The 22,286-nt window shown below is 53.7% G+C and overlaps 1 protein-coding gene across 1 annotated transcript in view; it reads left to right on the top strand.

Moving 5' to 3' along the window:
- The window catches only part of LOC143384271 (sialic acid-binding Ig-like lectin 5), a 26,373-nt gene continuing 4,087 nt past the window's right edge, over nucleotides 1–22,286 (top strand). Inside the window, exons 1-10 of the mRNA XM_076839315.2 lie at nucleotides 1–37; nucleotides 106–486; nucleotides 693–971; nucleotides 1,270–1,317; nucleotides 1,909–2,142; nucleotides 2,225–2,509; nucleotides 2,687–2,780; nucleotides 4,124–4,205; nucleotides 11,720–11,904; nucleotides 21,764–21,907. Of these exons, the coding sequence (XP_076695430.2) occupies nucleotides 1–37; nucleotides 106–486; nucleotides 693–971; nucleotides 1,270–1,317; nucleotides 1,909–2,142; nucleotides 2,225–2,509; nucleotides 2,687–2,780; nucleotides 4,124–4,205; nucleotides 11,720–11,904; nucleotides 21,764–21,907 (1,769 nt within the window). The remainder of the gene's footprint in view (nucleotides 38–105; nucleotides 487–692; nucleotides 972–1,269; nucleotides 1,318–1,908; nucleotides 2,143–2,224; nucleotides 2,510–2,686; nucleotides 2,781–4,123; nucleotides 4,206–11,719; nucleotides 11,905–21,763; nucleotides 21,908–22,286) is intronic.

Consider the following 22,286-nt stretch of genomic DNA (forward strand, 5'->3'; position numbering starts at 1 on the left):
ATGCTGCCCCTGCTGCTGCTGCCCCTGCTCTGGGCAGGTGAGTGGGCTGAGGGAGGGGCGGCCAGGACGGGGGCAGGGCTGAGCTGAGCCTCTGTGTCCCCCCAGGGTCCCTGCAGGAAGATGCGGGGTACAAGCTCCAGCTGCAGGAGGCGGTGACAGTGCAGGCTGGCCTGTGTGCCCTGGTGCCCTGCTCCTTCTCCTACCCCTGGAGTGGGTGGAGTCCCCCCAGCAAGCTCTACATCTACTGGATCCGGGAAGGGGACAGGACATACTATGATGGTCCTGTGGCCACAAACAACCCAGTCGTGGACGTCAGAACAGAATACAGGAATCGATTCCATCTCCCTGGGGACATCAGGGACAACAACTGCTCTCTGCTCATCAGCGACGCCAAGAAGAAGGACACAGGAAGCTACTTCCTGATGGCAGATATAGGACAGAATATAAGATATATTTACAGAGATAAGCTGACTCTGCAGGTGACAGGTAGGCGGGGCCCAGGTAGTGAAGACCCCTGGATTAGAACAGGGTCAGGACTTTAGAGCTGTCCCTGCTCTGGTCTTGGGGCCAGGGTGCTCAGAGGTGGTACGGGACCCAGGGCCAGCTGGGACTCTGAGGCTCCAGTCACTCTCAGCGTCCCCCTGGGTGTCCCCTCTCTCTGGGGCCCAGGCATCTTGCTCTCTGCTCCTCAGCCCTCACAGAGAAGCCTGTCATCCACTCTCTGGAGCCTCTGGAGTCCGGCCGCCCCACAAACCTGAGCTGCCACCTGCCAGGGTCCTGTGAAGGGGGAAGGCCTCTCCAATTCTCCTGGACAGGGGCGGTCACTAGCTCCATGGCCCCCGGGGCCCTCCAGGCCTCAGTGCTCAGCCTCACCCCATGGCCCCAGGACCACGACACCAACCTCACCTGTCAGGTGAAACTGCAAGGATCTGCGGTGACCACGAAGAGAACCGTCCAGCTCAATGTGTCCTGTGAGTGCAGGAGGCCAGCGGGGTCCCCAGGGCATTGTGAGCAGGGTGTGCGTGTGAGTGTGTGCGTGTGTGTGTGTGAGTGTGTGTGGTGAGTGTGTGTGTGTGTGTGAGTGTGTGTAGGAATGTAGAAGGATAAAGTCAGACAACTTGTTTGTGGAACTGAGCACTTGGAGTCCAGGTGGGGGGGTCAGAGGGACAGCACCCCCCTATCCCAGTGTCCATGGCCCCCTTGGGCACCTCCATGGCCCACGCCCTTCCCGCTGCTCACTCTGAAGCAGGACCATGTCTTTCCTCCCAGATGCCCCTCAGAACCTCAGCGTCCGCATCCTCTTCGGAAGCAGCACAGGTAGGAAAGCGCTCTTCCTGTCCACAGCTGAGACCACCTCCAAGTACAGGGGACTCAAGCTTAATGGAATTGGATTTAGGAGCAGGAAGGAAGAACTGTCTCCTTCCATCCCCTACCCTCTGTGCACCCCACGTTCACACACTAGGTTCTTCTCAAAGTCACAAGCAGTCTCTGGACCCTGCCCGTCCCCTGTCCCTGCCAGGTCCACTTCTTACTAGGATCTCCAGGACTCACAGATCCTTGCCACCCCACCTCACCATGGCTGGGCTCTGGGGGCTCCTGCCCCTGCGCTGGCCTCCTGAGTCCTGGTCCTGCTGCACTGACCTACCCTCTTTCCCAAGGCCACAGGGCTATCTGATTTCTCTGCCACACAGTCCACACATGTCCCCGTGAGATGCTGCGCCTCCTCTCAAGACACGCAGCCAAAATCTCCAGGGTGTAAGGGCCAAGCCTTTGAGAACCGACGAGGAATCCAGTCGGGATGGGCCAAGGGAGTGGGGAGGTCCAGTCAGACCTGGGAGTGGGAGTGGGGGCTGTGGCCACCCCCATGAGTCCCCCACTGGCGGTCTCTTAGCACCTCTTTCCCCCCAGCTTTCCGGGAAGGCCAGGCTCTGGTGCTGTGCTGTGCTGCAGACAGCAACCCTGCGGCCCAGCTGAGCTGGTTCCAGAGGTCCTCCACCCAGAACGTCTCCCACGTCTCTGACACTGGGCTCCTGGACCTGTCCCAAGTAGGGGCTGTGGAAGGAGAGGCCTTTACCTGCCGAGCTCAGAATGCACTGGGCTCCCAAAATGTCTCTGTGAGGCTCCACAGAGACACTTTTTCCTGTGAGTTCGGGAACCCTGAGGTCTGGACATCTGGATTTTGGAGGAGGGGCACCTGCTGACCCCCCTTCTCCTCCCTCCTCAGACCCCCCAAGGCTGCTGGGACCCTCCTGCTCCTGGGAGGCCCAGGCTCTGCTCTGCAGCTGCTCCTCCCGTGCCTGGCCGGCCCCCTCCCTGCACTGGCGGCTGGGGGAGGGGCTGCTGGAGGGGAACAGCAGCAATGCCTCCCTCGGGGTCACCTCCAGCTCCAAGGGGTCCTGGACCAACAGCTCCCTGAGCCTCCTCGGGGTGCTCAGCTCTGACCTCAGGCTGAGCTGCGAGGCCCAGAACGCCCAGGGCACCCAGAGCGCCACCGTCCTGCTGCTGCCAGGTCAGGGGCCTGTCGTGGAGGGAGACAGGGTGTCTGAGGGGAGCCTCCTGGATCTGGGGGGGGGCTGGGGCTGGAATAAGCGGCTGGGAGTGGGGCCCTTGGCTTCCCGACTGAGCCAGCCCTGAGTGGCTCCACCAGGAGCTGGGAGAGTGAGTCCTCTGCCCTTCTTCTCTGCAGGAAGGTCCAGGCCAGGGGTGTTGCTCACAGCCCTTGGAGGTGCTGGTGCAGGGGCCCTGCTCTCTCTCTGTCTCTGCCTCGTCTTCTTTTGCATGTAAGTCTTGGTCCCCGGAGTTGTGATTCAGGATCTTTAAGATGCGGAGAAGGCCTCCAATGATCGGGATGGAAATAAAGATTTTACTACTCACAGACCCTGGGTTGGGGGGGGGGGGGTGGGTGGGTGTGCCTGAGGTCATGCGCATGGCCGTCAAGGAGCACCCCGGCTCCTTGGGGGGGGTAAGGCATTATCCAGACAGGTGGATTCAGGGGGGTTTAATGGAGCAGGTGAATGTGAGCCCCAGGGTGTCACATTCACATGGTGACATCTGTGCGTCCATGCAGGGTGAGGGGGCAGGGGCCACTCAGGTGTGCTGTCTGCAGCTGTGATCTCCAGGAGGGAGGGGCTGAGGCAGATGTCTGGTGGAGCACACTGAGGGACAGAGGAGGTGGAGAGCTAGAAACTGTGGCTGAGCCCGGCTTCCAGCATAAGGAGCTCAGGCCAATGCAGAATGGCTGCTGAGGCCCCACCAGGTCACGAGAATCCACTAGGAAAGGACAGGGAGGTACGCGGCAGTGAGCAGGCGAGGGGCCCCTGGATCCCAGAAATGCCACACTCAGTAGGTGCAGAGGGGCCTCTGTTCTCATTCCTGCCGGCCGTATTGGTCCATACTGCGCGTACTTGCCATCAGGGGCTGAAGGTGAATAGCTCAAGGGCTTTCAGCGTGTTCACAGAGGAACGCACCCATCACCACCATCAATTTAGAAGGTTTTCATGAGGCCAAAGTGAAAAAGGGTTCCGCTCCCTCTCGTCATCACCCCCCGATTTTCCTCCCACCCTAACCTCTTCTGGCCCTGGCTTGGCGTAGGTGAAACCCTACGGTACTAGTCCTTTGCGTCTGGATCCTCTCACTTCGCACAGTGTCTTCAGGGTTCTCCCATGTTGCAGAGCTTCAACCCTCTTGGTTCCTAAAGGGCACTGCTTGGGGGCTGGAGCTGGAGCCCAGTGGAGGAGCACGTGCCCACCATGCTCAGGGCTCTGGTTAGACGCCAGCATTGGAAAAAGAAAACAAGGCTCCAGTAATATTCCACCGTACGGATGACACAGATTTCTTTCACCCATTCACTATGTGATGGGCACTTGGGTTGCGTCCACCTCTTGGCCATTATGAATAACGCTCCTATGATCACTCATAAGCAAGTTCTTACGTAGAAGGGGGTCCTGTAGGAGTGGAAATGCAGGCTTAGGCCACTCAGCCTCGTCCCTGGGTGGGCACGGGATGGAGTCCTCTCACACGTCCAGGCCTCTGGGTCGGCTGGGTTCTCCATCTTCGCGGGGCAGAGGCAGGCTGCCCACTTGTGCTGGAGCTGGTTCGACTGCCTGTGTGTTCCTTCCCTCAGAGTGAAGTCCTGCAGAAAGCACGGGCCTGGGAAACCAGAGGTCATGGATGACAGGGACCCTGTCATGGACACCGTCCCCTGGGTGAGTGATGTGCGCTGGGTCATGTGGGGGGGCGGGGAGGTCTGTGCACGTCCACACTGAGGCCTTCAGCATTTCCCACACCTGCTCCTCCCTGGTCACCTGGCAGAGACCCAGGAGGTGCCCTCTCTCCTGTTCTCGCCCTTCACCTCCCGGAGCCAGGAAAGGGCTACGTCTGCCCAGCCTTCCTTCTAGGAAAGCGAACTGGCCCTCTACTCATCCTCCTGCCTGAACTCTGCTGGACACTCAGTCTACCTCCCTCCTCGCCTCCGCCTTTCACCCTGGACACAGGCCAGAGCCTTCTCCCCAAGCCTCTTACCTTCCAGCCTACCCAGAGCCCCGAGTTGTTGCCCCGTGGCTGGGAGAATCAGGTCTGCACTCCCGGGCCCATCCTCTGATGGCCAGCCCCCACTGTGTCCTGACCTCTGGTCCAGCCACAGTGGCCTTCTCACCATTTGCACACAGAGACACACACCTGCAGCTCTGGCCTCAGCATGCACAGCTCCTCCTACCTGGAACACCCTTTCCTCCCGCTTTCCACCAGGCCCCCTGGTCTAAGCCTCAGCTCTAACCTCCCACTCCAGGAAAACCCTGTCTCCCTCCCTGCCGGCATCCCCCCACATGTCCCCAGGGTCCTGCAGGCCTCCCTGTGCTGAGGGGCTCAGGATGCCCTCTTCACCTGTCTCCACCCTCTCACTGTATTGTGACATTCTTCAGGACCAGGGCTGGGTGTCCCTCAGCCTGCCCCTGTCTAGCACGTTCCCCTTTATAGAACCAGGTCCACGTGACCCTGGATGGAATTACCCACGGTGCTTGGTTCCTGATAAGCACTTAGCCCAGGAACAAGCATTGTTCACTCTTACTCCCTCATTTTTATTCTTAATATGTGAAACACCGTGAGCCTTCCTTCCAGCCCGAGGCCGAAGGCGTGGGCGATGGCTGACACCTCATGGCTGCTTGGTCCCCGCCCAGGGCTGCTGTTCTGGGTCTCCTCTTCCTAGTGCTGACATGTACATGTAAGAAGCACACTCCACTTAGTTTTGCTTCCCAACCCACAAAGGGCACCATGTTCTGCTCACTCTTCTTGGACTTGCTTTGTGGACTCCGGATCACACTGATGATTCAGACACAGTATTGTGTAGAACTGCAGCTTATTTTTCCCTCATGTACAATAGTTTATCTTGTGATCATGTCAATTATCTAGGCTCAGACAGATGGACAGTTGAGTTGTTTCCAGATTCAGGGAGTTTTTCTTTAGCATCATGTGGGAATTGAATGGCTGGGTCACGGGTATGTGAAGGTCCATCTTCACAAGATTGTGACACGCACTTTCCCAAAGCCCTGGTATCCACGTACACTCCTACCTGTGCCTGTGAGACCCAGTAGGTATACCCACAGTCTTCGCAGTTGGTTTTACCGCTTGTCTCAATGTGTTGTCGTCTCACTCTCTCACTATGGTGTCGATTTGCATTTCCTTGGTGTCCAGGAAGATGAAAATCTCTACATTTTCTCTGGCATGTCAACACCTCTCTATGCAATGCCTGCCACATCCGGAGCCCGTTCCTCTACTGAGTGTTCAATCTTGTCATATTGAACTTGAATTTGTTGGGGGGCTTTATGTATTGATACACTAATTTTTTTTTTCTGGTAATACGTACCTCCCAGTGAGTAGCTGGCCTTCACTTTTCCCAAGGTGACCTTGGTGAACGTAAGTTCTTAATTGTAATGTGATCATATTCATGATCATCTTTATTCTACTGAGTGTCTTTTAAGAAAATCTTTCCCATTCTAAGATTGAGATATTTGGGTAAAGTTTCTACTAAAATTTTCATATTTTGCTTTTCACATTTAAGTGCTGAACCTACCTGGGGTTGGTGTCTGTGTGTGGTGTACAGTGTGTACCCACAGGTACTTCCTGTGTTGACACACATGCCACTCTGTCATGCATCCTCATACCATGTGGGAGCGGGCCCCTTCTGTGGCCCCTGCTATGAAGCAATGACCAAGTTTATTGTCTCTGAGCCAGAACGGTCTAGGAGTAAACAGAAAGGCCCCATGTCTAGTGGAGCAAGACCCCTCCTCCTCTCCTTCCACAAATAGCCTTGGCGATTCTTGGCCCTTTGTTTTTCATGTGACTGTAGAATGAGTCAGTCAGTTCTAAATCAGACTTCTGTTGGTGTTTTAATTGGAGTTACATTGAGCCTGTTTGTCAGTTTGGGAAGAATTTGCTTATTTATGAATCCTTCTTATCAACACCAGTATATTCGTCTTAAATCTCTTTTAGTGTTTTCAAGGAAGATGTAGGATTTCTCGACACAGGGCTTGTTCCTCTTTTGATGTTTCTTCCTAAGTATGGTTAGGGTTGCTATTACAATATCTATCTTTTAAAAAGTGTATTTTTAAAAATTTCATATTGCCTAAATGATGAGTGAGAGCCTTTTTTTTAAAAATGTGAGGGTTGTTTTTGGCAATAAAAAAATGTCACAGGCAGGACTTTGGTGTCATTTAGGGTCTCATTCCTTTGGTAGCTGAAGAATTCTTAGGTCTTTTCATGAGCCTGCTGATCTGTTAATGATTGATTGATTGACTGGTTGCAGTGCTGGGGGTTGAACCCAGGACCTCGCTCCTGCTTCACTAATGCTCTGCCCCTGAACTACACCGCCAGCCCTTTTTATTTTTTATTTTGAGACATGGTCTCGCTAAGTTGCTGAGCCTGGCTTTGAACTTGCCGTCCTCCCACCTCGGTGTTTCAGTCAGCGATTTGGCTGCTGTGACCGAAAGACCTGACAAGAACAATTTTAGGAGGAAAGGGTTATCTGGGGCTCATAGCTTCAGAGGTCTCAGTCCATAGAGAGCCAGCTCCATTCATTCCTGGGGGCTCCAAGTGAGGCAGAACCTCATGGCAGAAGAGTGTGGCGGGGAGAAGCCACTGGAGACATCACACCAGGAAGCAGAGACAGACAGACAGACAGAGACAGAGGGGGAGATCCCTTCATGGACAAAATATAAACCCGAAGGGCAGGCTCCACGGTCACCCCACCTCCTGCAGCCACACCCTATCCAGTTGTCACTGGCTATCCCACCAGGGGATTAGTGCACTGATTGGGTGAAGCTCCTCATAACCCAATCATTTCTCCTCTGAGCTTCTTGCACTGTCTCGCTCAGGAGCTTTTGGAGGACACCTTATATCTAGACCGTAACACTCGCCTCCCAGGTCACTGGGATTACAGGCGTGCACCACTGCACCCGCTGACCTGTTCTTTTCTCAGAGAGAGATGGCATCTCAGAGACTAGTGTCATCCCTGACTGTCATGATTTGCCGAGTCAGAGCAGCTGAATTCAAGGCAGGTGTGATTCTATTTTCTTCAACAATCAGCTCATCCTTTTGGACTTCCTCTCATGTGCCCCGTAGGTGTATTTTCTTCTATGAGATTTCAACAATTTACCCACTTTCCCGAATACTCACTTTGAGGGGAAGTGAAAGCACACAGACCTGGCTTCCTGCAGCCACTGGAGCTGCACCACCTCTCAGACCACAGGCTGAGATCCGTTGAACTGCAGACAAATGCGTTTCACTTCCTCACTGCCCGTCCACACAGAGCTTCTGCTTTTTCTCTCCAACACAGATGGAGCTCAGCTCCTCTGGTGGGCTCCCCAGGGCTTCTCTGTGACCGCATCACTTTATGGTGACACCCACCTCCACAGGTGACACAGCACCTCCACAGATGGCTGGGTGCCGAGAACCAGCTCCATTGTCTAAGTAGCTTCATCGAGTGAAACTCAAATTACTAATTTTTTACTGTTGTTTTGGTGCCAAGGATTGAACCTGAGGCCTTGCAGATGCTAGGCAAGTGCTGTACAAGTAAGCCACATCCCCAGCTCAAATTACATTTTTAATTTATCTTGTATCCTTTTGATTTGGTAAGCTATCCTATTAACTGAAATGATCTGTATATATAAATTTAATTATTTTGAATAATTTTAAAATTTAAAAACATCATATATTGGTTGGGATTTCGAATTAGATGATTTTGTCAGCTACAAAATCATACCAGCTTATTTCTTCTCTTTATATCCTTTGTTCCTTTTGCTTATTCTAATGCACTGGCTGAGACTGCAGTCAAACTCAAGGAGAAGTGTGTGACCTTTTTTTGTTACTCCTGACTTTGAGGGAAATGAACTCTCTAACTCACTATCCTGCCATTTAGGTTGGTTTCTGTCAACCTTATTCAGGTTAAGGAAATTCCTTTCTATCACTAAATCACTACACATTTTTTATTATAAATTTTTATTGAACATTTCAAATAAAATCCAACTGATAGGATTTTTGCCCTCCTAAATCTATTACCATTGTTAGTGACGATTAATTTTTTGTTGATGTCGTTGTACTGGGGATTGAAGCCTGGTTCTTGCTCATACTACACGCTTCTGTCAAAGATTTTTCTCAGGTGAAACTACTCCGTCTTTCCTGGGAGAACCACAGTGTTCCGGGCGTATGTTTTTGGTACCCTGTAGATTCAGTTGGTTAGTGTCTTTGCCTCTCTGTACATCAACAGACCTGTCACTTCCTTTCTTCTCCTGTCGACTTTGTTTGGACGTTGATCTGCCGTGCGACCAGCGCGCTACCTTCACACTAGAGGTCCTAAGCATAGAAGTTAACTAGTGAGGTCAAAATAAACACACATAAACTCAACTTACCTTTTCTTGACCAGGTCTGAGAGGCTCCTGCCTCCAGCCACCCGGTGGGGTAGCCAGGTTTCCACAAGAGACCAGCAGGAGAGAGGAAGGGGCACGCCAGGGAGTGGCCTCTTATTGGGGAACAAGAAATTCAGGGGAACATTCCATCCAATGAAGGTGGAGGGGGACAGCATTCCAAGGTCAGGGTCAGTGATTGGTCTCAGGGTCAATGGTTGGTCACACCCCCACACGGATGGGCTCTCCCACCTAAAAAGGGTGGGGATGAGTTCTGACACAGCTTGGCCGGAAAGCCTCACACCCGGTCAGGGAGGTGCCCAATCACGTGCAAGAAACGGCTTCCCACACATTGAGATAACATTGAGGTGGTGAACACAGTGGCTCCTTTCTATCCTCTGGAAGAGAGTGCATGAATCTAGTTTAGAGAGTTTACTTCCCCTTTTACACTCCTGGTAGAGTGCCCAGTGACTTCTCTCTTTTTCTCTAGGTAGATCTCACTGTCTTCTTATTTATTATCAGTTTCAGAGAACCAGCTTCTCAGATGCTTGACTCTCACTGCACCTTTGTTTTCTACCTGGTTTGGTTTTGTTCTCATTTTCTCAGCCCCTGCCTTCTGCTTGCTTCCGTTCATTCTGATGCGCGTCACTAATTTTTAAGCGTGATACTTAGCTTATTAACTTATGCTCTTTCTTCTTTATGAAAGTAGTTATGGATGCATTTCTTTAAAACACCACAAGTTTTGATATGTTATTTTTACATCAATCAATTCCAGATATGTTAGAGCTCGTCAAAATTTCTTCTTGGAATCTTATATTATTTGGTGTTTTAAAAAATTATACAGATATTTTTAGACGACTTTCCATAAAAGATCCTAACTAGATGCCTTTTGGTGAAAATGCATGGTCTTTATTATACCGAATTTTACATTGTATTGAGGCTTGATCTGTGACCTGTACCTAATGAGGTTTTATAATGTTTCCTGTGTGCTTAAGAATATGCATATTTTTATCTCTTAAATTCTAGACAAAAGTTCCCAGACCAGTGCATTGATTGTAATATTTAAATCCAGATCTTTAATGATAGATTCCCTGATCTGTCAATACTCGGGAAACGTGTTTTAAAATCTTAGATGATGATAATATATTTGTCAATTCCTCCCTGCAGATCTACCACATGTTTCTTATATCTGTGTGCTTTTAATTAAAACCATTTATTTTAGAAGCATCAATTCTCAGTGTATTGAACATCTGATCACACATGATGTTCCTTTCCATCTACACCATTATGTTTTGCTTTAAAGTTTATTTGGTTGGATCTTAACACAGCTACCCAACTTTGCGGTGGGTTAGATAGGGCCTTATGCTTTTCAAGCCTCATTTTCCCCAACATTTTAAATATTTATGCTTTAGCGGTGGTTTTTGTACATGGTGTGCAAGCAGCTGTTCGAGAGTGCCCTGTGACACCCTCTTGCGTTTACCCTGTCGGTGTTGATTGTGGTCATTGATGTCGAGATTTCGCATTTTATTTTTACTTGGCTCTACTTCTCTAATGTTTTGTTTTCCTTCTTTCTTACTTAAAAATCAATGCCTCTGTCTCACACAGAACACTTTCTTATCTCTTGGTCACTCTTCCTTCTACTCTGTAAAATGTTGGTATTTTCTATAGATCTATATTTTCATTCTGGGTAATTAAGAACATATTTGTGATTTTTCCATTCTTTTTTTGAAAATATGCAGCTACACGCTTCACCAAGCTATTTTGCACCTTCATATCCTGTACTTATCACAGGATATCCTGGGGTTGTTCTCTCTCTCTCTCTCTCTGTTTTTTCTTTTTTTTAATTTGTCTTCCCAGTGGGGCTTCAGTCTGGGTTTCCCTGTGCTGAAGCTTCTGGGGGGGGGGTTGTGAAAAATTGAAAACAATTTTTTTTTTGCCCCTATTTTTACCCGGAGAGAAGAGGAATTCCAGGATCTGATGTCCCTCAGCCCTTGTCCCTTCAGCCCGACTTCCCCTTGAGCCCTGAGATGTTTTCCCCCGATTGGACCTGGGGTCTCTTGGGGAGTGGTCCCCTACCCCAGCTCCCAAGGGCACCTGAGGGGTCTGGTTGGGGCTGTTCACAGGTGCCTTTCCGCAGGACACCTCTTTGCGGATGGACTGCTGAATGCCCCAGGACCCCCTGTGACCTGGCGGCCCTTGTTTATAGGGCAGGTGCCTTGTGGCTCCCATCTGGCCAGCATCCGGTTCATTCCCACCAAGATGGCCACTCTGGGGGGAGCGCTGGCCAGGAGAGCCCGGTTTGGGCGTGGGGTCAAGTCACAGCGCAGGCCGGCGGCCCAGCACCTGCAGTGCAGCCTCAGAGCGGTGCTGGGGGCCCAGAGGGAAGAGGGCAGGTCCCGGGCGGGGGCAGTGAGAGGGGCGACGCAGGACGCCTCCACCAGGCTCGGGCGGGACCTGCAGGCTGCCGCTCTCACTGTCCAGGCTGTTGGAGAGGGGGGCTGCCCCTGGGCTCTAGAGCAAGCCTAGGTGGGCTCCCTGGGGTCACGCAGTGACGACAGGCACCTGCTTGGGGGCGGGCGCCAGGTCAAGTCAGGAAAGCTGCCCAGCTGCCTGGCTGCCCCGTCGGGAAGTGGTTACAAGGGGTCCAAGGAGGCCAACTCTGCATCGACCACCTTGAGGAAGGAGCAGGGCGAGACCCCGGAGCCGCCGAGGGGGGCTGCGCCTGCTGCCGGAGGGGGAGCAGATGCCCAGGGTTAAGAATTCGCAGGTGAGGATTCCCACCTTGCCCGCCTCCTGATTCCGCCTTTCTCCCTCCTCCCCTCCAGGGTCCCAGGCAGAAGTCCTGTCCCGACAGCTCTGGGGACCAAGCCTGCCCGGCTGGGGGCGCTGTCCCCCCGGGGAAGCAGGAGATGCACTACGCCACGCTCAGCTTCCACGGGACCCCGTCGGCAGCGCCCCGAGGGCGCGAGGCCACCAGCCGCACAGACTACTCAGAGATCAGGAGGAGCAAGTGAGGAACCCCAGAGCCCGGCCTGGCGGGAGGAGAGAAGTCAGGACTGACTGCGGAAGCAGGAAGCAGCGCCACCCAAACCTGAAAGCGCCGCCCCCGTGGAGCAGAGAGGGCCACTGCGGGACGGAGAGACTTGGGCTCAAACCGGCCCCAGCGCCTTCTGGGGCATTGTTATCAAGAGAGCCGCCTCACCTCTGTCCTCATTTCCCATCCTGTAAGTCAGAGAAACCGAGACAAGGAAGCCACAGCAGAGGTGTGCTGCAGGGCAGCGCTTCCTGCTTCTCCCAACAGAAAGCCTCTGCCGGCAAGTTCCCCTGAGGCTGGGGGACCCGGGCAGGAGCCGGCCAGCAGCTTGTGGAAGCCCCTCCAGGAGAGGCCAGCTCCTCTGCCCAGCATCGGGCTCATGCTGTGACGACCACTGTGCTCTCCAGGTCATCTCCTCACCCTACCACGTCCACCAAGGGCTCCAGCATCTCTCTTCCTCCCCAATCCCTTCCTCAGCCCCTTTGGGGGGCCCAGAGGGCCTGTGCACAGCCTAAGAGCTGAGAATGACTTTCTTCCTGGCCTCAGACAACCTGTCACAGGCCTCTCCTTCCTCTGGTTCTCCTGGCCCTTGATGGTCTCCCTGCAGCCCCCACCATTCCCTGGACCCTCCACGCGGGTTCACACCACCCCAGCTTTGCAGCTGCGACCCTCCTCCTGGAGGCCATGCCCCTGGCTTCCTCTGGCTCATGCCTTCCCGCTGTCCATCCTGCTCTCCAGACGCTGGTCCTTGGTGGATGGTTGAGAGGGTGGAACGAAGACAGACCACATACACGCCCTTCTCGAGACCCAAACTCGTTGGGTTTTTTAAGTGCTAAGACAAAATCAGTGATGGGTTTTCAAGTAGCACCCAAACGTAAATAAACAGCAATGTTGTCTCCTAAACGTTAAAGTGGCCGTGAGGAAAGGAGTGGGCAAGTCTAGTGTGGCACAGAGTATTGGATAAAGGCTTCAGTTAGAGACAGAGTCAGCTTGGGTTACTATCCCACCACAGGAGCTCCTTGGGTCACGGGGGGTGCACATAAGAGCCTTAACCCCAGGACGGCTCAGCTCGGGAGCTCAGCACACTACCATGGATCCCTCATTTACCCTGATAATGGTGGGACTCGCTGGGAGCTGAACCCAGGGCCTCGTGCAGGCTGAGCAAACACTATTCTACTGAGCAGTATCCCCAGCCCTGCTTTGTGCCACTGTCAAGTTGAAACATCCTAAGTCAAGTCGTGCAAAGTCAGGGTCAGTCTGTTGAAGGTCTTCACCATACACACCCCTAACGTAAAACACCAGGGAATGTCAAGGAGCAGGAGACACATTGTGCATTATGCCAAGTCTGAGAAAAAGAAAACTTGTGTAGTCCTTTTTGGTGATACCAAATACACAGGGCCACACTGCTATGTTCTTACAGGATTCTAAAGCACCCACTCTTATTTCAGAATATGTACACAAGGATGGTGCTTATAGTCAAAGGCAGAAAATGAGACGCTCTCAAGTGTCAGTACAGGGGTCACTCATGAAGAGGACCTTCTTGTCCTTCCTCTGGGACTGAGAGATGACCACACAATGTGAATCTTTGTAGCAAAAACGTGAAAATATAGCAAGATAGGACAAGTCTGGTGTTTTGAGAGTCATCTTTTGTTGGAGATTTTGAATAAAAGTTCCTTAACAGAGATTATGGCCCAATGTCAAGGACAACTCATCCTGCCTATCCAGAGGCTTGATAGATTTGACAACACTAAAATTGGAACAGTTTTCTCAAAGGACTCTGGAGATAAAGTTAGGTCTGCAAAGCATAAAGCTTACCAGACATTATTGGTTGTGGAGATACCGGGAGAGGTCCTGACAGTAAGCAAGACCCATCTGATTGAAGGCCAGGGGCCTGGCAGGGCCTGGCATATCCTGAAATGGTGAATGGGGGTAAAGCCAGGGCTGAGTGAATGCTGAAAGGAAGTCGGTCCTGGTGGAAGTGGGTCCAGGTCCCCACAACCCCTCCCCAAATCACAGCAGCCCCAGGGCTGCTCAGGGCAAGAGGGAGAGATGGAGGCTGCAGGCCAGGCTGGGTTCCCTCTGCAGTAGGGCCAAGTCCACCTGACTGTCTTTGCGGCTCCAGTGCCTGCACGGTGTGTAGCCAAGGCAGAGCTCAACACTGATTTATGGGTGTTTCGAGTATCTCAGCCTCTCCCCAACAAAGTCTATACCATGAGGCAAATACCTGCACTGCTGGTTGCAGTGAGGAAACAGCCACAGGCCCACAGCTCACACCGCTGCCGGCCCAGAACAGGCAGCAGGTGCCCTTTACCAACTCCAGCCTCGGCCGGTTCTTCCTGCTTCAGCGCAGCTCATCCCCAGCCTCCTGCTTCCCCTCGCCTCCCCCGACCCTCTCTGCAGGCCACATTGAAATCCCGATTCTCCGAGGTGCTCTGGCTGGCTTGGTCGCTCCCCTAAGACCCTCGGAAGTTCACCGGGGACCTTCCTCCTCTGGGAACCTTCCGGTGGATCACTCCTTGCCTGTGGTAAGCAGGTTGAGAATCCGCTGGAAGCAGAGGAAGGTGGTGCTGGGAGCTGGGCCTTGGAGAAATGACCTCAAACCCCTTGGGCTCCCCTCCGGTGGCAGCTCCTGGGCTATGGTCTGATGGCCCATCCCTCTTGAATGCAAACCCTCGGATCCAGTGTTTGATACAGGGTTCAGGAGCACGCTCTGTGGTACCAGGTGGGTGTCGGTTGCCATCCCAACCCCAGAATGTAGGCGATGATGTGAGACCCTGTATGGCCACTCCACGAGGAGCCTCAGTTTCCCACTCTGTCAGATGAGAGTTACCAACCGACCCCTCTCAGCTGGTGGCGAGGGTGAAATGCAGCAGTGTGGGGAGACAGCCGGGGCCTGGCACCCGGGGCCTGGCACCAGAGAGCGCCAGTCGACACCCAGCTCCCTCCTGGTCTCCTGAGCGAGGGGACAGCCAGCAACACTCAACATGTGGTCTTCAGAAGAATTCCTCCTCTCCCTGTCTCCCACCAGAGCGGACGAATAAGCGCAGGGCAAACAGAGGGCCTAGGGAAAGCACCGAGAGGCGCCCACCTGCCCCGTTTCTTCCCCCGAATCCTGCTTTCCTGGAGCCCCTCTGACCTGGGCGTCCTGCGGGCCTGGGGCTCGGACCTTGTGCCTGGGGATTTGGGCGAATGGCACTGGATTCAGACACCTGTGGTGCTCCAGGACCACGGACAGCGCCAACCCCGTGGCCGGGGCGCCCAGCAGGCCCTGGCGGGTGGAGCGCCCCCTGCAGACAAGCTCGGGTCTGTCTCAGGGGCAGAAGGAAGCAAGTCGGGGAACCGGGTTGGTGACATTCTGTCCTGCAGGACAGAGGGGCTGTTAAGGGGTCCAAGCTTCTCCTCAGCCTCCCCTTTGAAAGCACCCTAGGGAAGAGAGTTCTTAGCTTCAGAGAGACAACACGTTTCTCACAAGGCACTGGGTTCCTCACCTCTCAGGGCCGACTACCTGTCCATACCACACGGTGTCAGACTCCTTCCCCTCCTCCCCTCACTGTCCAGTGGGCTGGGATTCATCTCTTGATTTAACTCCCTTCCTTCTACTGTTATGGAGCTCTGGACAACACTATTTTTGAACAACAACAACAACAACAACAGAACATTTTTGTGGCCCTATTCTGTGCCTGGCTCTATGTCAAGTCCTGCTTGGTCTCACGTGAAAGAATGAAGTATCAGGAGACTCATTAGAAATATGTATTTTAGCTCATGGGTTACAGAGATAATCTCTAATCTCTTTATTCGGTGTGAACAGTAATTTACTCAGATTGGAAAAATGATCCTGTGGCCTTAGGGGACCCCGGGATGGAAAAATGTGTCATGAGGGGCAGAGAAGACCCAGAAAGGGCAAAATGGTGATATGGTCAGGAGAGGAGGATTGATAGATACCATGAGGGGGGAGGCCTGTGGGGATGAAGGAACTATTTAGAAGTCAAAGCTCATCCCGAAGGTGTGAGAGCAGGGCTCATGGGAAACGTGAGAACTGGCTGAAAGATGCCAGCAAGTCCAGCTGTTTTCTGGACTCAAACTGACACAGGAAGAGCACAGTGTCACACCCGCGTCTGCGGCTTGAGCCAGGGGCCCAGCTCTCAGTTACAGCCCTGACCATGGAGGAAACCATCTCAGAGGAGTTTGAATTCAGTCATCCTTTCTGGAAGCTTCTTGGGTGGCCAGACATGGGCTGATGGCCAGGGAGGTCTTGGCCCCAGACCCTTCTGCTCCTAGAGAGAAGCTTCAAGAATTCCAAGTGGGGAGCGGGAGGGAAGGAGGGAGGAAGCCAGGCCCCACATCTGAGGGGAGTGGAGATGGACACCTGGGGAGGCAACACCTGAACTGGCCTTGGGGGGGAGGAGCGGTCACTGGACCTGGAGTGAGAGGAGCTCAGTTTCATTTCCTGGGTGGTCCTGGGGCTACCCTGGCGGAGGAGCTTGGGGAGCCCAATCTAGAAAGTGTCTCCAGCTGCCTGCTCCTCCTATGTCTGTCCTGGGCCCCAGACAGAAAGGGCAGGTCAGGTGACCTCGGGGTCCCAGACCTGCCCACTCCAAGTCAGGTTGCTGCTGCTTCCCGCTCTGTGAGCATGCAGAGGAGAGAGGGCTGCTGCAGGTGGACTGACCCCACGGAGGGTCTCTGGGCTCCGTGTTGGGGTTCAACGTGGAGAAACGCGCAGGTAGGAGCTGCAGTGTGGGAAGGTCCATCCAGCGCAGGACCTAGAGCCTTTGCCTCCTCAGGCTCTGACCTTCCTCACCCTGAAAGCTCTGTTTTTATTCTAGAAGCATCTCTATCTTTTGAACTGTGGAAGGGGCCAGAACATACCACCGACTTCTTATACCCACAAACAGGTGCAGCCAGCCAACCAAACGCCCTGGGCCAATGCCACCGCCTTAGGGACCTCCAGGTCAAGCTCCCCGGGCCACAGGGATGGCAGGGTGAGGGAGAGGAGGACATTTTTCATGAGACACTCTCCCAAATAGAAAACACCATCTTTGCATGTGCCAGAGAGGGGCAGAGCCTCCTCCAGGGGCCTGGGCTGAGGAAGGCAGGAAGGCCTGAGGCTGCAAGGGAAGGGTCAGCGGGGGCTGTGCAGAGGCCACTCCTGTGCCACCCTTCTGTGTGCTCTAGGTCCCCCAGTGCTGACCCAGGTACCTGACATTCACGTCCTGGAGTCTGGGCACAAAGGGACCCTGCCTTCCCCCATGCAAAAGTTTGTGGGGACAGGACACCAACAACTCTCCCGGCAGTGGGCCGCCCTGAGACACTGCACCCCAAACCACACTTCTTCTAATCCAAAGATCCTCTGCACAGGATCCCCAGGTGGACTCAGATCCGGTCACATGTGCTGGTTCCGTGAAGGGGCCATCCTCACCCAGATGCTCCAGGGCCACACAGCAGAGTCCTCAGCACCAAAGGCCAGGGCAAGCCGCCCCCCCAAGACCTCCAGACCAGCACCGTCCTGCCCCCGAGTACAAGATGCTCCACATGTGGAACACAGGGACACCGGGGCTCTTTGAGGATGACAGGCAAGTCCTAGAAGAGGGCAAGGTCATGGAGTGTGGGGACAGGGGAGGAGGAGGGTGGGCAGGGGACTGCTGACTCCCCTGCTGGGCGACCTTCACAGCTGGTGACGCCACAGAGTGGACGTTGTGTGGTGCAGCTCTTGTGTCAGGTCAGCTGGCCATGAGACAAACAGGCCTCCGGGGGTCCATTCGTGGGTGGCATCCTAGAACTGCAGGGACAGAGGCACTAGAGCGGGAAGGTGCAGCAAATTCTCTAGTTCAGGTGACCAGATTCTGACCACGGCTTTCCAGGTCATTTTAAACCAAATGCCTTTGTGGAAAAGAATCAAACAACCAACCCAAAAGTAGAAAAGCTGGACACAATGTTTCAAATATTTGGAGTCCATGGAGAGAGAAAGTTCACAGTAAAGATCTGAAAGAAGTGGGAATTCAAGAGAGAAAAGCCAAGTATCTGGACATGGTTTTTATCCTCAAAATCGTTGCTGAATCCAAGCAGATGTTGAAAAGCTGAGTAGACTATTCTCAGTTACAAGGAGCTACGGGGGTAAAAGTTGTGGTTGAGGCTAGTCAAAGACGAGCATCAACACTGACGTGTTTCTATAAGTTTACAGAAACTTATAGAGTGGGGGACCTTATAGAGTGGGATTGGGCCAAATAGATGAGACCTGGTGAGGACTGAAACCAGACTTAGCTCTCAGGAGGCTGAGGCAGGAGGATTGCCAGTTCAAAGCCAGCCTCAGCCACTTATCCGGGCCCTAAGCAACTTGGCAAGACCCTGCCACAAAACAAAAGATAAAAAGGGCTGGGGATGTGGCTCAGTGGTTGAGCACCCCTGGATTCAATCCCCTGCACTAAAAAACAAGAACAAACAAAATGGAAAAAAAAATGTGAAAACAAACAAAATTAAAACAAAAACAGACTTGAAATTTCCTCCATCTCTGATCAGTCGAAGGTGATCCCCCTGCTAGAAGCAAGAGTGGATACGCTCTGCAGAAAGATAACTTGACCCGGAGTCTAAAATTGTTTCTTTGCTTTTTCAAACTGTAACTGAGCACAGCTGGGGAAACACGGCCACCGAGGGAATGATGAGAACAGGGACTCACCAGAGGACCTGGCCCTTAACCCAGCTGGGGCGAGAAAGCCGGGGGCGGTGTTCCCAAGGCTCCCCGAGGCGCAGGTGCAGTGGACAATACGGAGCATGCAGAGAGACCTGCAGAGCCAAGCGTGCCCACTGCCCCTGGGGGAGCCCACGGGGTGCTCACAGGAGGCCTGTGAGCTGCTGTGCACAGTGTGGCGTGAAGCTGGTGCTGTCATGGGCTGGCAGTGGGGAGAGCCCTCTGTGGAGGAGGGCGGAGCCAAGTGGAGCCAGGTGCCCCTGTAGCATGTCATTCCCTAGTGTCCAGGGCAGGAGCCCACTCTGGTTCTCTGCCTGGTTCCTTTTAAAATGTATTCCAACTCAGCAGTGAGCTCTTCCAGTGCGTCTCTGTTTTCCTGGGCCCGTGGGGACAGTCGAAGCCCAGGCCTGCTCTCCTCTAAGTGGGTGACCTGTGAAATCCTGCTGGTGCTCAGTTGTTCTGTCATGTCTCCCAGAAGGCTCGTAATTTTTTTTAATAGAATGTCTAGTATTTTGTATAAAAAGGTGTGGAAATGAGTGCTGTCTGAAGTGTCCTTCCTCTGGAATCAAGGACAGTCTCGGACAGCGCTGCACAGTGATGGCGGAATGGTCCTGTGGTCTGTGCTGTTCAACGTGGCAGCCGTGGCCACGTGTGGCTGTGCAGCCCTTGAAAGGCATCTACAGTGACTGAGGAACGAGTTTCAAAGTTAACTTTAGTTAAACCTAAATGGGCTCATGGGGCTGGGAAGAGCCTATTTTTGCCTCTGGCAAGCAGATAGCATAGGGATAGATCCCCGCATCCAGCCCAGGGTGGAGTTTGAGGCATGGCTGGGCCTTTTGTGGGTGACCCTTACTTCTCATCTGTGTCCCTTCTTAAGTCCTAACTGAAGGTGTGGGTGTTCACTGGGTCCCTTCTTGTGGGATCCTGAACATCAAGTTCTATTCACCCCGTCCCGCGGTTGCCCAGGGAAAGTCTAAGCACTGTGCTGGGCTCGGCCCGCTGCGCTGTGGTCCCTGAGTTCTTCCTGCGGCAGTAGCTCCAGACCGCACCACGCTGTCTCCAGCCCACCCTTGACGCAGCTCAAAGCTAGGCTTGATCCCCCTCTGAGCCGGTGCTCTCTGCTTGCTTCCTTAGGCTTCCGGCCCGTTCAGCAGAAGGAGCTTCCGGTTTTCTAGGTTACTGGCCACCTGGTAGCTCTCTGACGTCTTTGGACTGGTGTGTGTGTTGCTTGGTTTTCCAGCTGGTCTCACGATCTCGGTTGACACAGGCCACTCCATCGTGGCTAGGAACCTGCCTTTACCTCAAAGAGGCCCTGACCTCCCAAACTAAAATAGCAACCCTTTATTCCTTTTCCCTTTATGTTGCTTTATTTTAAGTTCACAGCACTCATCGTCACCTGACCCGGCGATATATATTGATTTATCCATTATCTCTCTCCTGTGAGACTGAAAGCTGCACGCGCGCGCGCGCGCGCACACACACACACACACACACACACACACACACACACCATGACCCATGCCTAGAACAGCCCCTACTGGAGCTATTATGTATGTTATTATTTGATCAATAAATGTTTCTAGATGAATGACGCTATGTGATCCGATGGGGAGAAAGATGTGGGTTTTGCCCTCCGAGATCAGTCCAGCTGGGTAGAACAACCCTGTGCCCAGGGTTGGGTGAGGTGGGTGGAGAGAATCAGGAAAGATTCCAGGAGGACCCTGGAGGATTTAAGAGGAAGGTGGGAAAGGAAGGGCATATTGATAAGGGACCCAGCCCAGCAAAGCTCCTGAGGTGGCTCTGAGAACCTCATCTCTTCTGGGACCACAAAGCAGCAACTCTGAAGCCAAGAGCCCCCTGGTGGCCAGACCTCAAAAGTAATAAGCACCTTCCTTTCTGCACTTGGAACCCCACCCCCGCAAGTCCTTTGGAGGGTTTTGAAAGTTTAAGTCACTAATACAGGCTCGCCCAGCTCTGCCCCCAAAGCCTGAGGTCTGGGAGCCCACGAGGCCCTCATCACCCATGCCAGAGACACCAGGATAGATTCAGGTGGGGACGCATAAAAGAATAGGACAGAGTGGGGGAGGGGAAGTCCCACAGCATCTAGGAGCTCTGGAGCCAAGCAGGCGGTGGGAGCCCCAGCTCAGTTACCGAGGCTTGGCTACAGGCAAGGCGGTGGACACGGGGATGGAAGGAGAGGGCGCAGCACCTGGTGGACTTGAGCCCTGGAAGGGAGGCATTCTCATGGTGACTGGGACCTGTATCTGTCACTTCAACTGACTCTGTTCATCTCACTGCACGGAGCTCTCAGCGGCTCGCCAAAGCCCCACAGAAGCGCTCAGCACACGGCCCCCGAACTCCACTGGCTCTGAAAGCAGGTGGCTGGGCCCCAGGCTACTGGGGCGCAGTTCCCACAGAGTTCCTGGACCCGTCCCCTGCGAGTCCCACGCGGAGGGCCAGACACGAGCTGCAGGAGTTTAATCACAGTGCTGTTTACAGGCATCCCCGCCCGGCTGGCCCGGACCCTGAGCCGCTATAAAGCAGCGACCCCGCGGTGCCTCCTCGTGGCAAACACTGTGATCCCAGGCACGTGGGAGTTTGAGACAGGAAGCTCTTAGGTTTTGAGCGCTCTGCAACTTAAGGCCAGACCCTGTCAAAAAATTTAAAGGTGGGGGTGTGCATGCTGGGGTTGCAGCTCAGGGGTAGAATGCTCCGGGTTGGATCCCCAGTACTGCAAAAACAAAAAGAAAGCAACAAACAACACACACAAAGCAGTGTTTTGGTTTAAAAAAAAACACCCCCCCATACAAAACAACAAAAGCCTTTTTAAAAATGACAAAATGTCTTTTTTAAGTAGAGAACTCCATCGCTAGCCCCTAGAAGGCTCCTTTACCCCTCTATTTGCGTGGACCAAGAAAGAGGGCAAGATTAGATGCTTTAAAGTCTGTCCTACTCCATCTCGCGGAGGCGCGCAGCCTTCCGAGAACCTTTAGTGGGCACCAGCCGCAAACTGGAGCATGCGCATATCCCATCGCTTTATTGGGCTCCTCCTCTTAGGTTACGCACAGGGTCTCCTTTTTACTCCTTGGGCATGCACCCAGTTTCCTCTCGGCGCCTTTTCTTCCTCGCAAACTCCTAACCACACCCTTCCAGTTACGCCGCGCTCACAATGTGCGTGGCTCCCACGAGACGTGCCACACCACCTTGCAGTGTGCAGCAGGAGCTCCGTGGTGCTACCGGCAACTGCTACTGCGTTCCTAGTCCAAGCCCCAGAACACGTCTCCATAGATGGCGAAGGTGAGTGGCAGCTCCTAGCGCGCCGCCGCCTGGCGGCCAGCACCACGTCTGGGTAGTGGCGGATGCCCTTGTCCACCTCAACGAGGCACATCAAGAGGTTCCAGTGCGGTGTGCGTCACGTGCCCAGTCCGGTGGAGTCCTTGCTGCCCGAGGCACCCACATCACCATGGCGCCACACAGTAGCAGGGGGTGTACCTGGGCCTCAAGGCAGAGCAGCGCGCCCTCATTGTGGTCGGAGGAGGCTCACCTAAGGGCGGGCATCGTGGGGTTGGCTTCCCTTGGATCAGAGGGAGAAGTGGGGAGGCTGCCTGGACAGCGCCCCTGCCTGTAATGGACCAGGCACAGGTGTGCACAAGAGGAAGCTTTCTCCGGCCAGGGG

This window comes from Callospermophilus lateralis, chromosome 18, assembly GCF_048772815.1.
Source record: "Callospermophilus lateralis isolate mCalLat2 chromosome 18, mCalLat2.hap1, whole genome shotgun sequence".
Taxonomy (NCBI): Eukaryota; Metazoa; Chordata; class Mammalia; order Rodentia; family Sciuridae; genus Callospermophilus; species Callospermophilus lateralis.